At 36.7% G+C, this 20988-nt stretch overlaps 1 protein-coding gene across 4 annotated transcripts; it reads right to left on the reverse strand.

The window, feature by feature from the left end:
• Positions 1-11: 11 nt before the first annotated feature.
• Positions 12-16953, reverse strand: anln (anillin, actin binding protein). Of its 4 annotated transcripts, XM_087294644.2 has the most exons (25): positions 16788-16953; positions 15413-15563; positions 14049-14441; positions 13261-13568; positions 12718-13099; positions 12434-12633; positions 12250-12354; positions 10823-10931; positions 10342-10428; positions 9888-10090; positions 9655-9809; positions 9403-9547; positions 7820-7955; positions 7554-7742; positions 7340-7466; positions 7207-7255; positions 7043-7096; positions 6645-6677; positions 5928-5949; positions 5735-5847; positions 5449-5502; positions 5105-5191; positions 4880-4987; positions 1793-1965; positions 54-1710 (listed from the first exon to the last, which is right to left on the reverse strand). In XM_087294644.2, exons 1-25 carry the CDS (start codon positions 16803-16805, stop codon positions 1596-1598), a joined length of 3516 nt encoding a protein of 1171 aa, XP_087150770.2. In that variant the 5' UTR covers positions 16806-16953; the 3' UTR covers positions 54-1595.
• Positions 16954-20988: the final 4035 nt, after the last annotated feature.

Raw genomic sequence — 20988 nt, forward strand, 5'->3', positions numbered from 1 at the left:
AGTAACTCAACAATAGTCCCACACAAATACAGCAGTGAGAAGCAGACTGCAGATGTTGTCAAAAGCTTGATTTATTTAACTGCAGCTCTGCGTGATACATGGAAGCCACATTTGGAGTGTTTAAGATACCGTAACACACAACTGAAGCCATGACATTAAAGTGCCTTAAATGGTCAATTAACCTCAAAATAATAATAAAAAAATAAAATGAAAATCTCACCCTCATGTTGTCCCAAACCCATAACATTTTTTGCTCATCTTTAGAACACAAATAAAGATTTTAATAAAATCTGTGTCATTTTTGTCTCTTTCAAAATTTCTTCACATAAAACTGAAGCGTCAGAGATGGAGCTCTGTCAGATTTGTATTAAACATCTCTTCATTTGTGTTCAGAGTTTAGAGCAACACGAGGGTGCGGAGTGAACTGACCCTTTAAGATTACTACATGGATAAGGGCTGAATTTTGGTATTGTATATCCCAAGACACAAAGTCAAGAAATGTATCCCAGTCAAGGAAATCTGACATTTAGTGTCATTAAAATAGTAAGCTTTTGGTAAATGTCACTTATTTAACAAATACATTTGGATTCAGGTAAATAAATCTAGAGTAAGTTACAACCATTAAAAAAATCTAAAATATTAATATAAAAATGCACAAAAATATACATATGGTGTAGAGAGCTTAGAAAACAGGGCATGTGCATGATACATAATCAAACAAGAAATACTGTAAAGATGTGGATCAAACAGAAAAGAACAGTTTTCCTTTAATAAGGAATGAAAATCTCTAGTAAAATGTCGTTTGTGTAAACTTTTGTTTGTGTTTTTGCAGAAACTAACCTGACAAGAGCTCGTGTCACTTAGGGAAGAATTGAACAGTGTTCTAACACCATAACTGCTCCAAAAAATAGAAGAAAACCCAATTTCCCTTTGCTTATCCAAGTGTGCTCTACTGTGAATTTCAACAAAAACAAATATAAATATAGATTTCTCAATTTAAGAACATCTTCAGAACTCTAATATCAAACCCTTATTCAAATACAACTCTGATTCCAATGATGAGCGAGCAAGAATTAAAAACATCCGCATCATTAGCAAAAGCAGATCTGCTTGCAAAATGTAAAAACAGATCAAGGGTTTTAAAAAACCTCAACTTAATGAGAATCAAATGCGTTTCCACCCAGCAGTGACATTAAGTGTGTGGTTCATTTAAAGATTCAGGACACTGGCTTGCTTGACCACTTTTTTTGCCCAGAGGTGCGATGAAGAAATCTGAATACAGCAGGAATCCCAGCAGTCATGCAAAAGACATTCAAAAATACACAAACTAGCAAAGCAAACAAACGATGATTAGTCGCGTTAAGTTAGCCGTGCTTGTATTACACACTAGATCAAGATAGAACATACCTGAATACCCCTGTGGGGCAAAGCATTCTGTCCTTTCATTGAAATGTCTCAACATTTATGGCTTTATTTATTTGACATCGGTCAAAATTCGAATGAAAAACCTGTGTAAATTCTTCCGTAAACGCTTTGTAACTGTGATGCCGCATTGCACTTCCAAATCAGACATATAGTCAGTGTAAAAGTGACCTTCACATGGGTCTGTAGCAGGAATCCGGCTGCCACATGCGCAGGTCCACCAGGATCTGGTTGAGCTTCTGCATCCACAGATTCCTCTCGTCTTTAGTGTCGGCACTCAGCCAGTTCCTGCAGATTACAGAGGAGATTTGAGTTGGGATTCGATCTCCTTCAACAGAAGCATGTGAAATCACATTGCTGACTGGCTTACTTGGTAACACAGAGTGTGTCTTTGCACCGGCTGACCAGGGTCTCTCGGTCATCCTCTCTCTGTGGCCTCACAGTGATAAGCTCAAATGTATTGGGTCGAGCACAGAACTCTCGGTTTGCCGGCTCCACTTTACGACTGGTACAGTTGGCAAGGTTAATGCGGCCCATTGGATTCTGGAGGAAGACCAACAACTATTTTTTTAATTTTAAAGCAGTAAACAACTTATTGTACACCAAAGCCAACACAGGTCTTTGTGTTCTTTATAGACTACAACAGGGTTTTTGCAGGTTTTATCAAGTCAAATTTAAGACTTTAAGACCCATTTAATGTAATGTATTTTTTATTTAGTGCCAAGTCAGCAACCAAGGCTATCTTCATGGCAGGAATCTTTCAACAATAAATATACAATTTAAAAATCAACAAACAAAATAAAACATAAATTAAATAAGATTTTTTGTGTTAATACATGATAAAAATTCTAAAATCTTTTCTGGTTTCACTTTGTCAAAAATGTCCTTAAAAGAGTTCATTTCATAAAAAGTCCTTCTGGAATCTTAAGATCCATTAATAAATGACCATAATAAATGAAATATTAGACTTGCACAAGGCTAAAACGCGAAAGATTTTTTTAATAGCAAAGTTTAAAACGTTAAACATTAAAAGCACATGTTAATGTTAAGAAGATAATGAATCCATATTATTAAGCACAGAGTTAATAAACAGACGTCACTTAAAACTTTTATTGAAATATATTGATAGTGATCGGACGGGGGTTGGCCCAATTGGGTATATCTTTACATGGACGCAGGAAATTTAAGACCTGTTTAAAATCATTTAAGATCTACAACACAATATTTCAGTGGATTAAAGACTCTTAAAGGCCTAAAATGTGTTTAAAACATTTTAAGTTTTAAGACATTTTAAGACTCCACGGGCACCCTGTACAGTGTTTGCATTCATTAGCTCTAGCAGCAGGAGAGAACTGGCTCGGGGTGGGGCGCTAAAGGTGAATTGAATAAACTAACTTGGCCCTAGTGTATGTGTGTAAATAAATGTGTATGGGTGTTTCCCAGAACTGGGTTGCAGCTGGAATGGCATCCGCTGCATAAAACATATGCTGGAATAGTTGGTGGTTCATTCTGCTGTGGTGAGCTCTGAAATCTAGAGACTAACCTGAAGGAAAATGAATGAAAACTGGAAATCTGTCTTTAATCTGGTGTTGATGTCATCGGTTGTAACCAGGATAACAACATCAGTAATCAATGAGATGTCAGCCTCAATTATTCACGAGACCGGTTTCTCTGCTTAATTATTCACAGCAGACGCTTTGGTTTCCCTTGACGCATCTCAAACTGTGAGATTGAATACAGTAAGTAAAAGACTGCTTAATGACAAAGGTGGTTCATTCACATCTTTAAGGTCTTGATATACTTCAACCAAATGTGTTCATCCTTTGTTTAAGGGCAAAAAGAAGTTTGAAAAGGTTGAGTCATGTACTGTTTTTAAAATTCCTTCACTGTCATAGGTGGGGTTGTAAATGTGTCAGACTGTTTGTGTATACCCCCTAAACATAACAAAGATACCAGCTGAGAGAAAAGACAGCTTTGTTAACATCTTACTAATAGCCTTCTCTAGCCTGCCGCACAACAGACAAAAATGTCCAACATCTCAACATTGTTTTCTATTTGCCGCATTCAGACATCAAATGGCTCTTATGGTGTGGACTGGACACTAATAGAAAATATTTATTTATGCCGTCTGGGAAAGATGATCTTTTTTCCATTCCGGTGCAGTATCAAATTACATTAAAACAACTCTCTCTTATCAGTCCTTACTTCATATTCGCATGATCGCATCCAGTAGCTTATGGTCTGTTTCAAGTTGTACGGTATACTTGGGTGTTTCCACTGTCAAAAGGTATAACGAACCACCGAACTAACTGATTTTTTTTTTAGTTGAATAAAAGACGATTTCTTAAAAATAGTGTAAAAATCTCGTCTTGTGAACCCAATCTAGTGTCTCGTCTCGGGGAGTAAGCGCCTTGTTCCACCCCTACGTTTGAGTCTTTAAAATGTGCTCTGGTACTCAAGCCTCCAGTTTATTCACGTTGCTAACTTGATGATGTAGTGTTGGGTGTTGTTTGCTTGTCTGACCTTCTTGGATAAACGATATGATTCACATCAAAAGGTGAAGTTTAAGAAGAACATGCCACAGATTGGGTAATCATAATGAACCAATGGTTGGGGTGATGAGGATCCAAAACAAACTCCCCAAAACTTTTAAAATGTTTGGCCCAAAGGGTGGCTAGATTTGTCCAAAATTATGCCATTTCAATTCATTCCTGGACTTCATTTAAAGTATACCAGGGTATTTACAGCTCCTTGATGTGCTGATCAATTGGCTTTTACAATTTAAGGAAGATAAGGCTTTTACTGTTTCATGTGTACTTCTAATGTGGACTACATATGCTCATGCCACAGCCATGTCACCCTGCAGCCCAAGACTATGCTCATTCACTCTCTGTGGTCATAAATAATCCCTTGGCACTTCTCGTAAAAGAGTAGGGGTGTAACCCTGTCCTGGCCAAAGTCCCTCAATCGGCCCTTACCCATCATGGCCTCCTAATCATCCCCATCCACCGAATTGGGTCTATCACCGTCTCTTCACTCCTCCAATAGCAGGTGTGTGGTGAGCACACCGGCGCCAGTGTACTGTGGCTGCCATCGCATCATACAAGTGGATGCTGCACACTGGTGGTGGTGGTGTGAAGAGACCCCCCTCATGATTGTGAAGCGCTTTAGGTGTGTGGACATACACAATAAATGCGCTATATAAATAAACATTATATTACATTGTTGTTGTTGTTGTTTTTTTTTTTGGATTAAATTATACCGGTGACTGGTTTAATGCACAAGTTTAATATACTGAGAGATACATTTTGTTGCATGCAATGAAGAATTTTGGTGTTTATTTTTGTAAAGCATTTTTTGTTTGTTTGATGAGTGAAATAAAACCATATGAAGCTAAATATGCTGCTAAAGGATGCGCATTACTAAAAAAAAAAAAAAACTCAATAAATAACAATACCTTCCGTTTTTCATCATCAGGGTAGGTCCAATAGGAGATGCAGTATCCTGAAAGGACGCACCACCTCCTGTGCCAGGCCCCAAAACCACTGACATCTTCAAACATAGTCTGTAAATAAAGACAAACCAACTAGCATCACACAAAGTCATCTTTGTATAAAAGAGGAAGTATATTTAGAGGAAACGGTAGTGTTTTATTCTGTAGACTATCAAAATAAAGACTCACCAGGAAGCCTCTTTCCTCTATCCGTGAGCCAACCTCACACTGCATTTTTAGATATACATGCCCCTCCAAAGGACAAAGGAAAGGCACCTAGAGAAATAAACGACAGTGAGAACTGGAGCATATAAGCACATCTAAAAGCAGCAACATTTACAGCAAGAGAAATATTTGCCTGCGGGAGTAAAAGAGTACAGTAAACATACAACGAAAAGCATAGGAATTGTCATGCACACAACATTTGTGAAGCACCTTAAAGTTAGTAAAGCAGAAACACACACCACCTTGTTAACCAACCATACATTCAGACAAACAACCCGTGTTACTAAACACAGAGCAAATATAGCAACCTTATTGTGAAACATGTCACTGAGCAGCTCTCTTTCACTCCTTTCATATTTGATCTAAAAGAGAGAAATGACTACATGTGATAGAGTTTGGCAAATGCAAAACGCAGCACTGTGCAAGAAGAAAAAAGAGAGTAGTGTTAAAACTAGAGTGAACATTAGTGCTGTGGTTCCCCCTCTTCGACATTAGCAATGTTTACATGCAGTGTTTCGCCACGTGGAGTGTTAGTAAGGTTTCACTTGTGGAAATGTTATGGTGGCATAAAGAGACAAACAGAGATGAAATTACCTTCTCCAAAGGGAACTTGTTTTTCCCAATAGAAGCTAGAGTTAACTTGTGTGATCCAACAAGTACAAAGCTACTGGTGCGCACTGCATTTGGACCACCAGGGCTGGCCATCACTGAAAACAGATACAAAAATTATTTAATTTGAGAAAAACTAAATTGAAATGTTAAATTGAACTTGATTACTAATACTCACCAGGTGTTTGGAGGTTACTCTTCTGTAATAGATAAAGGGAAAGGTCAAAATGTGTCAGGACTTTACATGTTAAATATTTAAAAAAATTATAGATTCTGTTGCATTGTTTATTGATGGGGTTTGTATTATAGAAAGGAGGAAGGATTTGGTATCCTTAAACAGATTGGAATGTTTATTAACAGTCTACAGTTTAGCCCATTGTTATTTAATGTTTGTTAAAAAATTCCTTCTGAACCTCATTCTCTGAAGACAAGGACATCGTTTCGTGTATAATCAGTGTAATTCTCTGGAATAATGATTGTTAGAGAGTGAGATTATTACTCATGGTGTTCATTTTATGTATGCCTATGGCAAAGTTCAGAAAGTGCTGCTTAGCTATCAAGTGTTTGGGAACTAAATTTGCCCCAAAGCCATTTTTTCTGGTTGAACTCAAAGTGGAGTTAATTTGTGTAGATGTAATGTATTTTTTATTTAATGTCATGTCAGCAACCAAGGCTATTTTCATGGCAAGAACATTTCAATAATAAAATAATAAAAAAATCAATTATGAGTTCATTTTAGTTTGTGTACAAAACGTTTTTCTAAAATGTTCTTTTGATTGTACTTTAATTAGAACTCTGAAAATGTTCCTTTGGTGCAAAAGCCAATTTATTTACTTCAGATTACAAACTTGAATGGTGATGTATGTGTTGAGATACAAGCGAACAGGCTACTTACAGAGATAGCGAGGAACCTTTTTGGTGTGATTGCCTGAAGAAAGAAGTTTATTTCAGTGTAACATATAGAAAAATAATTATAACATCTTTTAAATCTCACAATCATGGCTAATAATGTACCGTTAAAAGAAAGTAAAAAGGGAAAATGAATAAAAATAACCTTCTAGGTGCACTTTGCTTAGACAAACAACTCAAAAACAGCTAAAAATCCAACCAATTGCCTGCACACTAGAAGGTGATGACTTTTTATGTCCTAGAAATGCCTTAGGAAAATCTGGACATGCTGTTTGATGCTCTTTATAGTGGCCGTTCATTAAAACTTGCCATTAAAGAGTTACACACCGCACTTCCATGTATATGGTGTCATGTAATACAGCACGTACAAGACTAAGATACTACCTTTGACTTGCTGGCCTTTTTCCTCTTGTCAGGGTTCAGCTCTCGTTTCTGAACCTAAGGGGAAACAACAAACACTTACTGAAATCTTTCAAACATACAATTGATATAAAAGAACATGCATTGAACATAAGTTAATAATAATAAAAGAAATATGAAGTACCTACCAAACAGTAGACTTCAATATCAATCTCAAAGTCATTAGACACATCAGACCTGCACATTGACAGAAGAATTAACATGAAAAAGGTGATGGAGATTTTGATGTAAAGAGTGGTTTGTAATTAAAATGACACTTACAAAGTGAATGTGGTGGTGAAGGTCAAAGCATCACCACTCAGACCCGTGCGTGTGCTTGATAGAGGAGTTGCCACAGTGTTCTCAGCTCCCGCACGGATCATCACAAAGAAGTAATGGTTTCCACACTCTTGCATCAAAAAGAAAAGAATTGAGTGTCAGTTTACACGAAGATCACAAATAAAACAGAGTTAAACATAAAAACTACAGTTCTTACCAGGCTTGTTGGCAGAAGAGCAGATAAAGTCGGCCTTCAGTGGAAGTCTCAGCTCCAGTAATGAGATGGAGCCTTTAGAAGCAGGTAAACCCATATCCACCGGGACGCTGCTTGCACTCTTCTTTTGTGCTGTTGGTCCTTCTGCTTTTAATCGGTCCAGCTCAGCCTTAAGAGCGGCCCTCCTCTCAGCTGAAAGCAAAGAAATGATTATCCCATGCTAACTGTAATACACATCTGTGCAGAGCAGAAAGGTAAGCATCACTCACTGGCAATAATCAGCAGTCTTTCAGCCTCAGCCTCCACCTGAGATCCTTTTCCATGTTCTTCATCTGTGCAGCAGTTAAGAGCCTGACTAGCCTGATGGATCACGGTCTGCTGCAGGTTCATCTCATTGGTCAACATCTGAGAACACAGATTGGCATCATCGATTCACTTCAATTCAAAGATTGGGGTTCATACACATTTTTACTGCTAAAATTCAATGACTTTTTCAAGGCTTCAAGTAAATTTTCATGAACTAATGCTTCATGTAATGTCTATGTATATGTGGTAAATAATAAGAAAAACAATGTACATTTAAATTATTTAGTTTATATTTATATCTATGCAACATTTATTTAGACAATGCTTACACAGCACTAATAATGTGAGAGCACACTACGTGCTAAACTTAATTCCATGACTTTTCCAGGCCTGGAAAATGTAATGTCAAAATATCATGACTTTCCTAGGTTTTCCATGACTGCATGAAAACTGAAACATGTTTTAAATGTGACAAGTCAATAATCCGAGTCAATTAAGACAAGGTATAAAATATCAATGATATAAAATATCATACTTTTCATCCATAGAATCAATCCTTTTTTTTCATCTCCACTAAAGCTAGTTTATTCTGCGTTTCTGCCATTTTAATTAAGTCAAATTTAAGACCTTTCAAAACATAATGAGTTAAGTGAAGTTCATTTATAAACTAATTTCGAGAGAATTACAAGCTTATGATTGCTTGCGGCTGGTCCCGCATTATTCAATTTATGATTCACCAATCAGATGATTCCTGAGTCTACATAAATAACCTAATTTCATTACCATAGTCATCTTCGTTTTGAAGAATCCCCTTTTCCTTCCTTACTCCTTTCCTAAATGGGTGGCACGACAGCCCAATGGTTAGCACCGTTGCCCCACAACAAGAACATCATTGGTTCTAGTCCTTACCTAGCCAGTCAACGTTTCTGTGTGGAGTTCACGTGTTTTCCATGTGCTCATGCTAATCGGCACTATAGATGTTATGTACTCCATGTATTCACATAGCAATCCCTAATTGCACACTAGCTTCAAACAGCAGGGGAGTTCTCAAGATCTACCTGAGCTCAAACTCTCCTCTCGCCCGGCTAACATGGATCTTATCTCGAGATCTACCTGAGCTCTCTCCTGGAAGAGCATGCCAAACACTCTTTATAAATCAATCATCAGCTAAGTGTGAACTCTTGAAATGTTAGACTTTTTTGCTAATAAATAAAAAAATCAAAACGCAGTTATTCTTAGAGACATACATACAGATCCTTTTTTAAATGACAAGTTTAACATTATTATAAATATATTTATTGTGGAGGAAATATTTTTATATGAATGGCAGATAACGTAAATGGATCTATTGTTCTGTTATTATCATAAGGAACTGTGTAAATGTTTTCTTTTCCCTGGGAACTTGAAGAAACTGCTGTAAAAATGTCTAACTGCTGTTATAAATTGTACCTCTTCACATTAAAAAAAAAAGTTGCTTTAGATAAATACATTTCATAAATAGAAATTTAAATGTGTCAATTTGCAGCACGCATGCTTTAAAACAGACCTTCATTTTCTGCTTGATGTTGATGTGACTGGAGCTCCCATTCATCTCCATTCTCTGAGACACATCCTCTTTCCTGACAATCACCTGTTTAACATGAGGTCTCTCTGGCTCGCTCTTAACCCTGGTGGATCTGTAGGCATCAATGCTGAAATCAAACAGAACCACTGATTAAACTGCTGGTCAAACAAATCAATAACAGAGAACAAATAAGTTTGAATACCGCTTGAACATGGAGAAGCAGCAGATACGCACCTATAGAGAAGTTTCTGGTTTTGTTGCTCATCTAGAACATCAATGCTGTCAGATGAATCAGCTCGTAACATGCGTGTCCTCTGGAACTTACTGGGCCTGGATGGATTCTCAGGGGTGGAACTCTTCACCAAAAATGAGTTGGCAGGGGTTGATGTCTGAAGCAAAGATACACTGAGAAATGTCCTCTCAATTTTCGTTGAAATTATTATTTAGCAAACATGCTCAGGGCTTACCATAGGCTTTCTTTCTGGGCTCTTGATCACAGCTGCTACAGTCTCTGCAAGCGGTGCAAGCAGAGACATGGAGGAGATATTCAGAGGATCTTCATCTGCATCCTCATCACTTTCCTCCAGAACTCCATCAAACAGTTCATTTATCACCTCAGAGTTAACAGAGGCGTCCACGTTCATCTCAATCTCACGCACTACATCAACTTCTGCAATGAAGACAATGAGAACGTTCATGATCAAACATGAAATCGGCATAAGGGATTCATATTTTTCATACACTATTAGGTTTAAAAAGTTTAGTTTTCCCTGACTGATTCATAAATACGGAAATAAACACAAGAAACAACTCAATTCAGAAATAATAGTTAAAAAGGCCAAAATGGTGATCAAGAGCAAATAAAATTGTATGAATAAAACGCACAACATCAACTACAGTCTTTCGGTTTTATGGACATACCTTGGACATCCTCTGGCTCTTCCACTGTAGGCATCTCCACTTTTAGTTCAATTTCTTTTGCTGGACTTGAAGAAGCACAGCTCATGCCTATAAGAAAACACACACTGTTACTGTAGTGCAGGGGGGGTCAAAGTCAATTTCTGTAGGGCCAGAGCCCTGCAGAGTTTAGTTCAAGCCCTGCTCTAACACCTATCTGTATCAAACAAGCCTAAAGCACTCAATTAGTTTGAACAGGTGTGTTTTATTAGGGTTGGAACTAAGCTGTGCAGAGCCGTGGCTCTCCAGGAACTGGCTTTGACATGTGCTATAGTGTAACTGTAAACAAAACAAGCTGGAACGTAGCAAAAGGCAGATGCATTTAAGAATAATTGAAGAAAAAAAGACAATGATATGGAATGATCTTTGAGAAGACCACTGCACTAAATTATATTACACATTTTAAATAAATTATTATAGATTTACATAATGAAATATGAAATACCTTTTCCAATAGATTTAGAGGGGCTGTTGAATACTTCAGGCACATGTACAGAAGGCTTATTATCATGCAGTGGTAAGGAAGTCTGGCTCTGTAGAGAAAGTTCAATTTCCTAAAAATAAGAAACAACATTAGAGTCTCTGACTTCCTGTTCCCTGGTTAAGTCCTGGGTTTATAAAATACATAAATCACAATGGTTTCTGAAAAATGAATCATTCAAATGACAGCTGCAGTATGCTGGCCAACATTAGCCTATTCTTCAACTTCAGTTTTGTTTTATGAAGTGAGAGTTATATGGATCAGGGTTTCTGCAGGTTACACCATGTTATATTTAAGACTTTAAAGACATTATAAAAGAAATGTTAGACCTATACAGGGCTAATGCTAAAGATTTTTTTTCAAATACCCCAGTTGGAAAATTTTTCATTTGCCCTAACAAAATAAATGATTGAATACATTTAATAATACAACAACAATAATAATAATAATTATTAAAAATATAAGCCAGGTCAGTGTCCTCAGGAGTAAATACATACAAACTTTTAAACAAATGTTACTGTAAGGAAAGTAATTAAACCATTATGGTAAATGGAGTTAAAATGCAATTTCTAAACAAAAAGTTAAATGTTTATTGAGATGCATTGTTTGTGATTGTATGGGTGTTGGCCAAATTGGGTAACTTTTAACAGGTCTTAATTTTCTTTTAGATGTACAACACAATATTTCAGTAGATTTAAGACATTTTAGGCCCTAAAATTTTGTTTCTGAGATTTAAGACTTTAAGACCCTGCGGACACCCTGATGGATATTTCCACTGCAAAAACAGGGACAAATCAGTGATAAAGAGACAAATTAATAAACTATTTTTAAAAAAAATTATAAGGTATTCCCTTGGTGAGAAAATGACTAATTTTACTTACATTTCTTTTATAGTAGGTTATAAAATAAGAAACCAAGGTGTACTTTAATAATATTCATGAAATGGTAGACAATGGTAGCATTCAAATGGTTCACTTTTTAAACCACAATTCTGAATAAGCATTCGGTGGACAGTATAATTTCACCACAAGGCCATGGTTTCTTATCCTATAAGTTACAAAAATGGTCAAATTCAAATCTTTCTGATATAATCCAATATTTGTGGACAAAATTAGACAGAAAATACATACACATTTTAAACTTGCAACAAATGTTATCAGTAAATGTTAACAGTTTAATGTTAAATTATTTTAATCAAATACATAAATATGAACCATGAGAAGCTATGCGTTAAGAGATGATTACTAAAGTTTCTTCCAAAACTGTAAAAAAAACATTAACTTAATGCAAGCAAATGCCAAAACGTTTGTTTGAAATGCTATACAACAGTTTGGACTCCTCTATGTAATCCATCCTATCTTCAATAAGTCACAGCAAACATGATAGCAAACCTTATTTTCAGCGTCATCCTTGACCTCACTGATGTCCTCTTTGCTTCTCAACATGTTGCCTTTCTGAAACCTATTACGGATTTGTGCCAGTTCTGCTTCTCGCTCCTGTTAATAAAAAGTTAAATAAATAAACTATCCCATTTTGTACGCAATTTTTACATTTAAAATAAGTACAAAAACATGCCATTTTCTGCTTCTCAGTGAGGGCGGCTGTGGTGGAAGTGGCCTGAGCCCCTCCAAGCCTCTCCTGGAGCAGTTTAGATTTGGGGGTAACAGGAGTAGAAGCTGCAGATGTGTGGCCTGGACCTCCTAACATGGAGGGAGTGTTCTGGTTACGCTCCTGACACCTTTCTCCAAAACGTTCCAAAAATGACTTGACCCCTCCTAAAAGTAAAAAAAAAGCAAATATAAGTTACTCATCAAACACTTTAGGGTGTAAATAAAGAGTAGATGACAAGCTCCACTAACCAGGCGTTGCAGCTGGGCCTCTGTGCGGTGTAGGTGTTGCGTCTTTAGTAAACCTCACTCTACTCACAGCATCATCAGCGGCAGATGGTTTAGGTGCCAAAACCGGTTTCGCAGGACTTGAATTAAGTGCTGCTCCAAAATTCAACTTGTCAACTTGGCCATGGCTCTTCAGTGGGCTCTGAGAGACGTAACCTCTGTGGGGACTAGAGGGAGATGCCGTCACAGATTTGAGTGGACTGGAGGGCTGGGTGGAAGGGGGAATCTTCAGTGGGCTGGAAACAGGAGAAGGCACTGCTTGAGCCCATCTGGCCTGAGGAAACTCTGTCTTTTGAGGACTAGGAGGAACCACACTGGTTGATTTGACTGGAGAATACACTGCAGGCTAAAAGAAAAAAAAAGAGAAAAAAATAAAAGGTTTAAGACATTTATAACAAATAAATGAATAAAAATTCACTTTAATACACAGCCTTAACAAGATCACCATCAAAAGAGACCCACAATACAAGATTGTATAGTACAGAATGTGTAGATGCAGTGACCCACCTGCTGGCCTCTGTTAACAGGCCTGTGTGAAGTTGGCCGGGCAGACTGAAGTTGCTCACTGTTACTTGTTACTGTACTGACTGGTGGGCGCACATAGGCCGTGCCAGGCTGTGCTTGTGCATTGTCCCGGCGAATGGGCGGGTGTCCAAGGTCATCTTCCCAAGAGCCGATTGTGGCAGCAAGATTTGCAAGTCTACCCTTTCTTCCAACAGGAACCTCAGAATTTGTTGGAGTAGCAGGAGGGTGATCCAAGCTATGGGACTTCAAAGGAGATACAACTACACTCTCTGAGACAGCTTCTGTGGCCCCTGAAAACAGTTGTATAGATCATTAAACATTTATGGGTCATACTGTTACCTCCAAAAAGGATTGTTTTTGTGTAAAGGACCCAATGCAATAATGTAAAAGGCACCTTTATAGTGTGTGTTAAAGCCCAAATAATAGCGGTTAATTTTTTTATTAAAATTGTCTCTAAATTTATTTGAAAAATACTTAGTAACTAAATAAACTAAACTACTGAATTTTTAAAAATATATTAACTTTAAAATATTGTGCATTTATCCATTTTATCCTACAGTATGCAATCATGCTTGGTTGTATTCATTGTGAAAACAGCTAAAGAAAATATCAAAAATCTGCCATGCTAATATTTATCAGCCAAATATTATATAAATGCCGGTTAAAACAATTATGCATTTAACCCAAAAACATTGGGTTATCCATTTCCCCTAATTAAGAAATCTATAACCAATTTCTATGCATTTTTGTGTTCAGAAACAGTTTCCTACCATTAGAGTCCCAGTTCTGCCTCTGATCAGCCAGTCTCTGCAGACGAGATCTCATGCTGGAGGGAACTGTGGTTGGTGCATCTTTCTGCGTCTCTCTAGCTCCATCTAGACCGGTGTGTCTCAATATATTATCATTGCTTTTTGCTGGAGACTGTGGAGGACACACCACCATCTTTTCAGTCTCAGGAGGAGGCCGAGTGGGCAGCACGTCTGGAGCAGACCTTTGTTCCACAGGTACCAGCCTAACAGTGGTTGGTGCCAGGGGTGGCTTCTGGTCAGTCATGGGGTCTGTCATTTGTGGGGCCACCGGCTGCTTGGTTTCTTCACCAGCAAGAAAAGTATTTTCGTCTGAACAGCGGCGTTTGAAGGGGGATGGCTTGGAGGAGGGAAGCGCTGCAAAAAATAAAATAAAAATGAGTTAATAAAATGTGTTGCTACATCAGTTTCTCTGGCTATTTTATGGCAAAATAGACTAAATGTACAAACATTTTATTAACAAAAAGATTTAAATCAAGAAAAAAAAAGACAACAACAATAAATAATACATCAAATAAGATGAAATTAAAAACAGTTCTTTACGATTTACATTAAATAAAAACTATTATTGTTGAAGGATTTGCATTCAAAAATAACTACTTTAAATTTTCTCTAGATAAAAACTGTTGTCTAACAACATGGATACTAACAACACAAAATATGGCATTGCATAAGAAAATGTTGACAGGTTTGTAATGCAATATGGACGTTCTGGAGCAACTTCTCCTTGGAGCAGATGTCCGCGAGTGAGTCTAGTGTGTCCAATATCTGATCTTGTATAAATAATCTCATGTCCTAAAAGTCAGTTAAAATGAGTTTAAAAAGCAGGAAATCAATAATTTTATTATTTGAGCAATGAAAAAAAAAATGAAAATAAAAAATAAGTAAGTATTGTCAAGCTACAAGTAATTAAAGACCTGGAATTAATCTGCTGAGAACACAGGTGCACTAATATGATTTCACAGCAATTTTAAAGATAGTTCATCCAAAAATTTTAAATTCTCACCATTTACTCGCACTTGACTCAAATGGTTCATAACTTGAATTAAATGTCTATCCAAATAGAAATAAACTAAAACAGGTTTGGAACAAGTGGAAGATGTGTAAATAACAGAAGAAATAAAATTGTAGAGTGAACTATGATCAATGGGCTGATTTGAATATCTATCCATCCACTGATTTGCCTTGTAAGAGATTAATTTATTCTCAGAAGTCTTGGGCGTTAATTTTGTTTGGTCTATATTACTTTTTGACTTTCAAAGTAAGGAACATCAGCGCATCTCTAGTCAATAAAGGAAACAAAAAAAATAAATGAATAACAAAAATACCTTTTTCAATAGTCGGCTCACTTAAGACACTGTTTGTATCTGTAAGTGGCTCTCTTGTTCTTTTAGCCATTGGACGGTTGGCTGCCGTTGGTCTCTCCGCCATCTTCTTCTGCAGATTTTCTCTACGCGCACGTGTGCGCTCCAACAGTTTCTGCAAACAGCCACACAGCATGAGTAAAAAGTCAAAATGGATTGCCTTTTTTTTTTTTTACATTTCTGTGGCCTATAACAGGGGTTCCCAAACCTTTCAGGCTACGACCCCTAAAATAACAATGCCAGTGACTTGCAACCCCCAAATTCCGACCCCAAATTGCGACCCTATCATTGTTCCGCAACCCCACTTTGGAAACCACTGGCCTATAAGACTGCTTTTTTATTATAAATAGTGAAGTGAATCTACTAAAACATTAAATGCAAATCCTATGCACAACTATCTTAATGCCAAAGTTCTGCATGAGCTGCAAAAAAAAAAAAAAAGAAAACACTCAAGTTTCAGTTCTTTTTCTTCATGCAAAGGCCCCATTTATCTGCTCTGCTCATCATCTGAGTGTGAACAGACCCCCAGCTCATACTAGCAGAATGTGTCACACTCATGATGAACAGCCTGAGCAAGACCAAACACATTCCTCGAATGTGGCTGTGGGTTTGGCTGTCTCCCAGGGAATGACTGGAAAATACAGTTACTAAGGATTTCATGTCCATGGAATCTTATGTGAGCCCAGCAGATGAATCCTATTGGCTAGACTCAAACCAGGCTTCCTGTATTCAACCAGCCACAAGTTATGGCCACAGCCCTGACAGCTTTTCCTTTGTCCCTTAATCAAATATGCGCTGTATTTAAAAGCAGAACAATTGCAAATGCAGTTATTATACCGAATGAATGCATTATTCGTATTCTAAGAAGGTTTTAGAATGGTTTACAAGAAAACGTTTAGAAAACAATGGGCATTTCTGACATGTATAGTCTGTTAACAAACTGCGAGGTCACAAATAACATACCAACACGAAATGGACAAAACAAAAAGTTAATTTTACACAAAGGTTACACAAAACAAAATGGTTGACTGAAAGGTGTGTAAGGCTAACGTAAGCTACAAAAACAAAGACATTTTCGGCAACAGATTGTTTACTTTGTTTTGCAATTGTTAGCAAATAACGTCAGAGCAGCGTTAGCTTTAAATAACATAACATTATCGACTAATGACTAGCCAAACAATATACCAATATATAACGACAGAATATTGGCATAATAAAACGGCAAATAATGTTAGCAATGCCCTGTTAAGTACACACAAGTCAGGTCACTGTGCTAGTTTATATCAACACACTCGCTAACAATCTAACGATGAAATAATCTTTCACAAAAAGCTCTCACCTCGGTGAATGGATCCATCCTAGTGTACGCTACAAGCTGAAAGTAAAGTATAATCCTCTTTGATTTCTTCTTTATTTATCTGTCGAGGGAGTAAAATCCTCTCCGCTCTTTCTCGCTCTCACACACACATACACACACTCGCCACGCGCTCCGTCTTCAGCTGTTTGAAAATTTTGAATTTAGCGCTTGCTCACTTCGCTGCAGCCAACGGTCGCGGACACGTCACTAAACATGAACTAAACCAATCAGAGAGCAGTCAGTTAGAGCAGCCGCGCCCACCATAGGAAAACACCCATTTAAAGTCAGGGGAGCTGCTCAGTGCTCACGTTTGTTATTCTGAATAAACAAAGGTCTGAAGTACTGTTTCAGTTGAACTTTGGACAAAAAAACAACAACATTTTACTGAGTTGGGTACTACATTTACCCCCATATAGCTCTATATATAGCTATTAGCTAGCATTTATTTAAAGTACCAAAAGTTAAATTTGATAGCTAGTTTAGTTAACTATATAAGCAAAGCCTTTTTAAGTTGTATACTATATAGTCTTTGACATAAGTATGCTGATGCCAGACTAAAAGAGGTTAAACATTAATGTGCTGCTTGTTTGTTTGCAACCTACATTTTTGTACATTTTTGCAGTCTACATTTTTGTTTCAGTCTAGATTAACCCTTTATGTGCTGCTGAGGACGTTTTCATTCTTTTTTGGTGATTATGAGTCTTTATTTGGCCATAAGTTTTTCTGTTTCCACTAACCTAATGATTTTTGGTGACAAATCTTATTTTGATCTTGATTTAAAAAAAAAAAAAAAAAAAATTAACACACTTTGGGCAAATTTGCTACCATTTTGTTCCAGATGAAAACATCCACTAAATTAAACTGCTGTAAAATGCATAAATTCAGCTTTATTTGTATAGCGCTTTTACAGATTGTGTCAAAGCAGCTTCACACGGAAGATTATAGTGAATTGAAACAGTTCAGTTTTAGAGTTTAAGTTCAGTGCAGTTTAAATAACAGCTAATCTTTTTGCATTAATCTGTTAATAAACCTCAGTCCTAATCAAAATTACAAAATTTCATAGAAAATCACAGGATTTTAACTCTTTAATTGGCAAATTCATAAATGACGTCACCGTTTTGGGGGGAAAAAACACAAAATGATGTATTTTTGATATAAAAAGTAATTTTTGACTGGATTTTTAAAAAACATTTTATCACAGTTTTGGACATGTGAAACATTATTATCTTTGATGCATAGTTTTTGATTAAATTTAATTTATTTCTCCATAATTTACTGTTGGTGGCTGTTTTTGTCCCATTGACTTCCATTATAACCACATTTTACCACAAAACCATGATACCATTATGGTAGCATGTGTAATTTCTACTGTCGATCATCAGTTGGCACCATTAAACCTTCAGGGCTGTTCAATAAAAGCTTAGTTTCTGGATTATAAACGGAGTAGGCTATAATAGCAAATTAAAGTGTGTGTATGTGTGGCTGTGAGAGATGACCTTTACACACTTACCTTGACGTGTCTGAGAAAATCTAAATATGCATCTCAGCTCTCAGAACTACATGGAGTAAATAAAAACAAAGACTGTGTATTTATGCACCATCAAATGTGGTTATAATGGAAGTCAATGGGGCAAAACAGCCACCAACAGTAAATTGGGCAGAAAAAATGAAAATCTAACAAAACATTAAAGCCAATGTTGTTACTTATTGTTCACATGTATAAGACTGTGACAAAAGGTAAAAAAAACAACAACAAAAAAACAATCCAGTCCACATTTCATTTTTTTTATTTATGAATTTGGCATTTAGAGAGTTAAAATCTTGTACCTTTCAAAACAGTTTAGTAGTTTTGATCAGGACTGATGTTGATTAACAGATTTATGCAAAATAATTTGAAGAAATATTTATCTGATGCATTTCCAGCAGTTTAATTCAGTGGATGTGAATCCATCCTGAACATAACAAAAGGGTACATTTGAACAGTGGACAGGGGTTAAGTAATCTTTGTTACCAGTTTGGTCTGGTACAGTTACAGTCTTATCACAGAAATAATGTACAGTATAGAATATAAAGTCATGGTGCAGTCAGAAAAGAATGAATATTGTGTATGACTCCCATGAGCTTGGATGACTGCATTCATACATCTCTGTAATGACTCGAATAACTTTCTAATAAAGTCATCTGGAATGACAAAGAAAGTGTTTCTGCAGGACTCCCAGAGTTCATCAAGATTCTTTAGATTCAGCTTCAATGCCTCCTCCATTTTACCCCAGACATGCTCAATAATGTTCATGTCTGGTGACTGGGTTGGCCAATCCTGGAGCACTTTGACCTTCTTTGCTTTCAGGAACTTTAATGTGGAGGCTGAAGTATGAGGAGCGCTATCCAGCTGAAGAATTTGCCCTCTCCTATGGTTTGTAATGTAATGGGCAGCTCAAATGTCTTGACACCTCAGGCTCTGCGGATGCCCCACACTGAATGTAACCCTAAATCATGATTTTTCCTTCACCAAACTTGACTGACTGACTGTCCTGCTGAAGAATTTGCCCTCTTTTGTGGTTTGTAATGGAATGGGCAGCATAAATGTCTTGATATCTCAGGCTGTTGATGTTACCATCCACTCTGCAGATCTCTCTGTTGACTTTTCCTTCACCAAACTTGACTGATTTCTGTGAGAATCTGGGGTCCCTGCGTGTTCCGCAGTATTTGTGATGATTTGGATGCAGTTCAACAGATGATTCATCTGAAAAACCTACCTTCTGCTACTTTTCCAAATGATCGACTAGAAGTCAAGTTCTTATTTGTTGCTCTTACAACTGCAATGGCGACAAGATTTAGAGAGTATATTGTACTGTATATATTGTATTAGCTAGCATCTATTTTATTTCAAGCAACAAAAGCTAAATTTCACTTTAGTTAACTATTAGTATAGCTGACGTCAGGCTAAAAGTAAAAAGTATAGCCTGATAAAACATTTTTTCTTTATTTGTAACAATTTCTTTTCAGACTTTTACTTTTTCTTTTCAGCAATTTATGTTGTCTATACCATAATCAGCTATATCAGTGGTTCTCAAACTGTGGTACGCAGGCTTCCTTCTAGTGGTACGTGTATGAATCAAATATGTAATATGTACAATGCTACATATATTTAAAGAAATTATCAAAAATGATTTATATATGAATATGATGACATAAAGCCTATATTTATGAGGTCCAGGCAACATTTCCAGGTGCTAATAAACCAGGAGTTATTTCTTTTTTGAACTGTACAGAGCTTAAGCTGCTTTACTAGACTTAATACGCTACTGTATTTCAAAACTGCTCATTATGGTGGTACTTGCAAAGATAATTTTTTTCAGAGGTGCTACTTGATGAAAAACATTTGAGAACCACTGAGCTACATTATACAAGGCAATAAAATAATGTGTTTTTGCAAAAAACATTTATTTTCCTTCAGCTTAGTCTCTTTATTCATAAGGGTCACCACAGAGGAATGCACCGCCAACCAATTCAGCATATGTTTTACAAAGCGGATACCCTTCCAGCTGCAACCCAGTAGGCCTACTGGCAAAGCGCATAAAACAAATGATTTATATTATGCTTTTATATTCATTATTGTTTTAACCACATAAAATTACGATTAAAATTTTATTATTAAAGGTTAAAGTTAAAGTCCTTGGCGTCTGGCTGAGATCAAGACCTTTTGTTACATTTGGCTGGCTAAACTTTTCAATTTTAGGTGAAAAATCTAATCTGTTGGAGATGACCAATAGATACACTCTCAGAAATAAAGTTGTGAAAGCTGTCACTGGGGTGGTACTTAAAAGGTCCATATTAATACCTCAAGGCTACATATTAGTATCTAAAAAAGAACAAAAGTGTTCCCCTTAAAATTTGTAGGTACTAATATATGCTTTTGAGGTGACAATATGGATCCTTTAAGTACAAATGTGTACCTTTTGAAAAGGTACCACTCCAGTGACAGCTAGCGTACCTTTATTTCTGAGAGTGTAGATGCTGCAGGGGCAGACTGGCCATCTGGCAATTCTGGCAAATGCCAGAAGGGCCGGACCATTTTTTAAATGTGGGCCGGTCACCTATTTTATTTATTTATTTTTTCATATGTATTGTTTTTTAAATGTAGGCAGCTTTTATCTTGTGCGAAATGTGAATATTATGATGA

This window comes from Danio rerio, chromosome 19, assembly GCF_052040795.2.
Source record: "Danio rerio strain M-AB ecotype USA chromosome 19, GRCz13ab, whole genome shotgun sequence".
Lineage (NCBI taxonomy): Eukaryota > Metazoa > Chordata > Actinopteri > Cypriniformes > Danionidae > Danio > Danio rerio.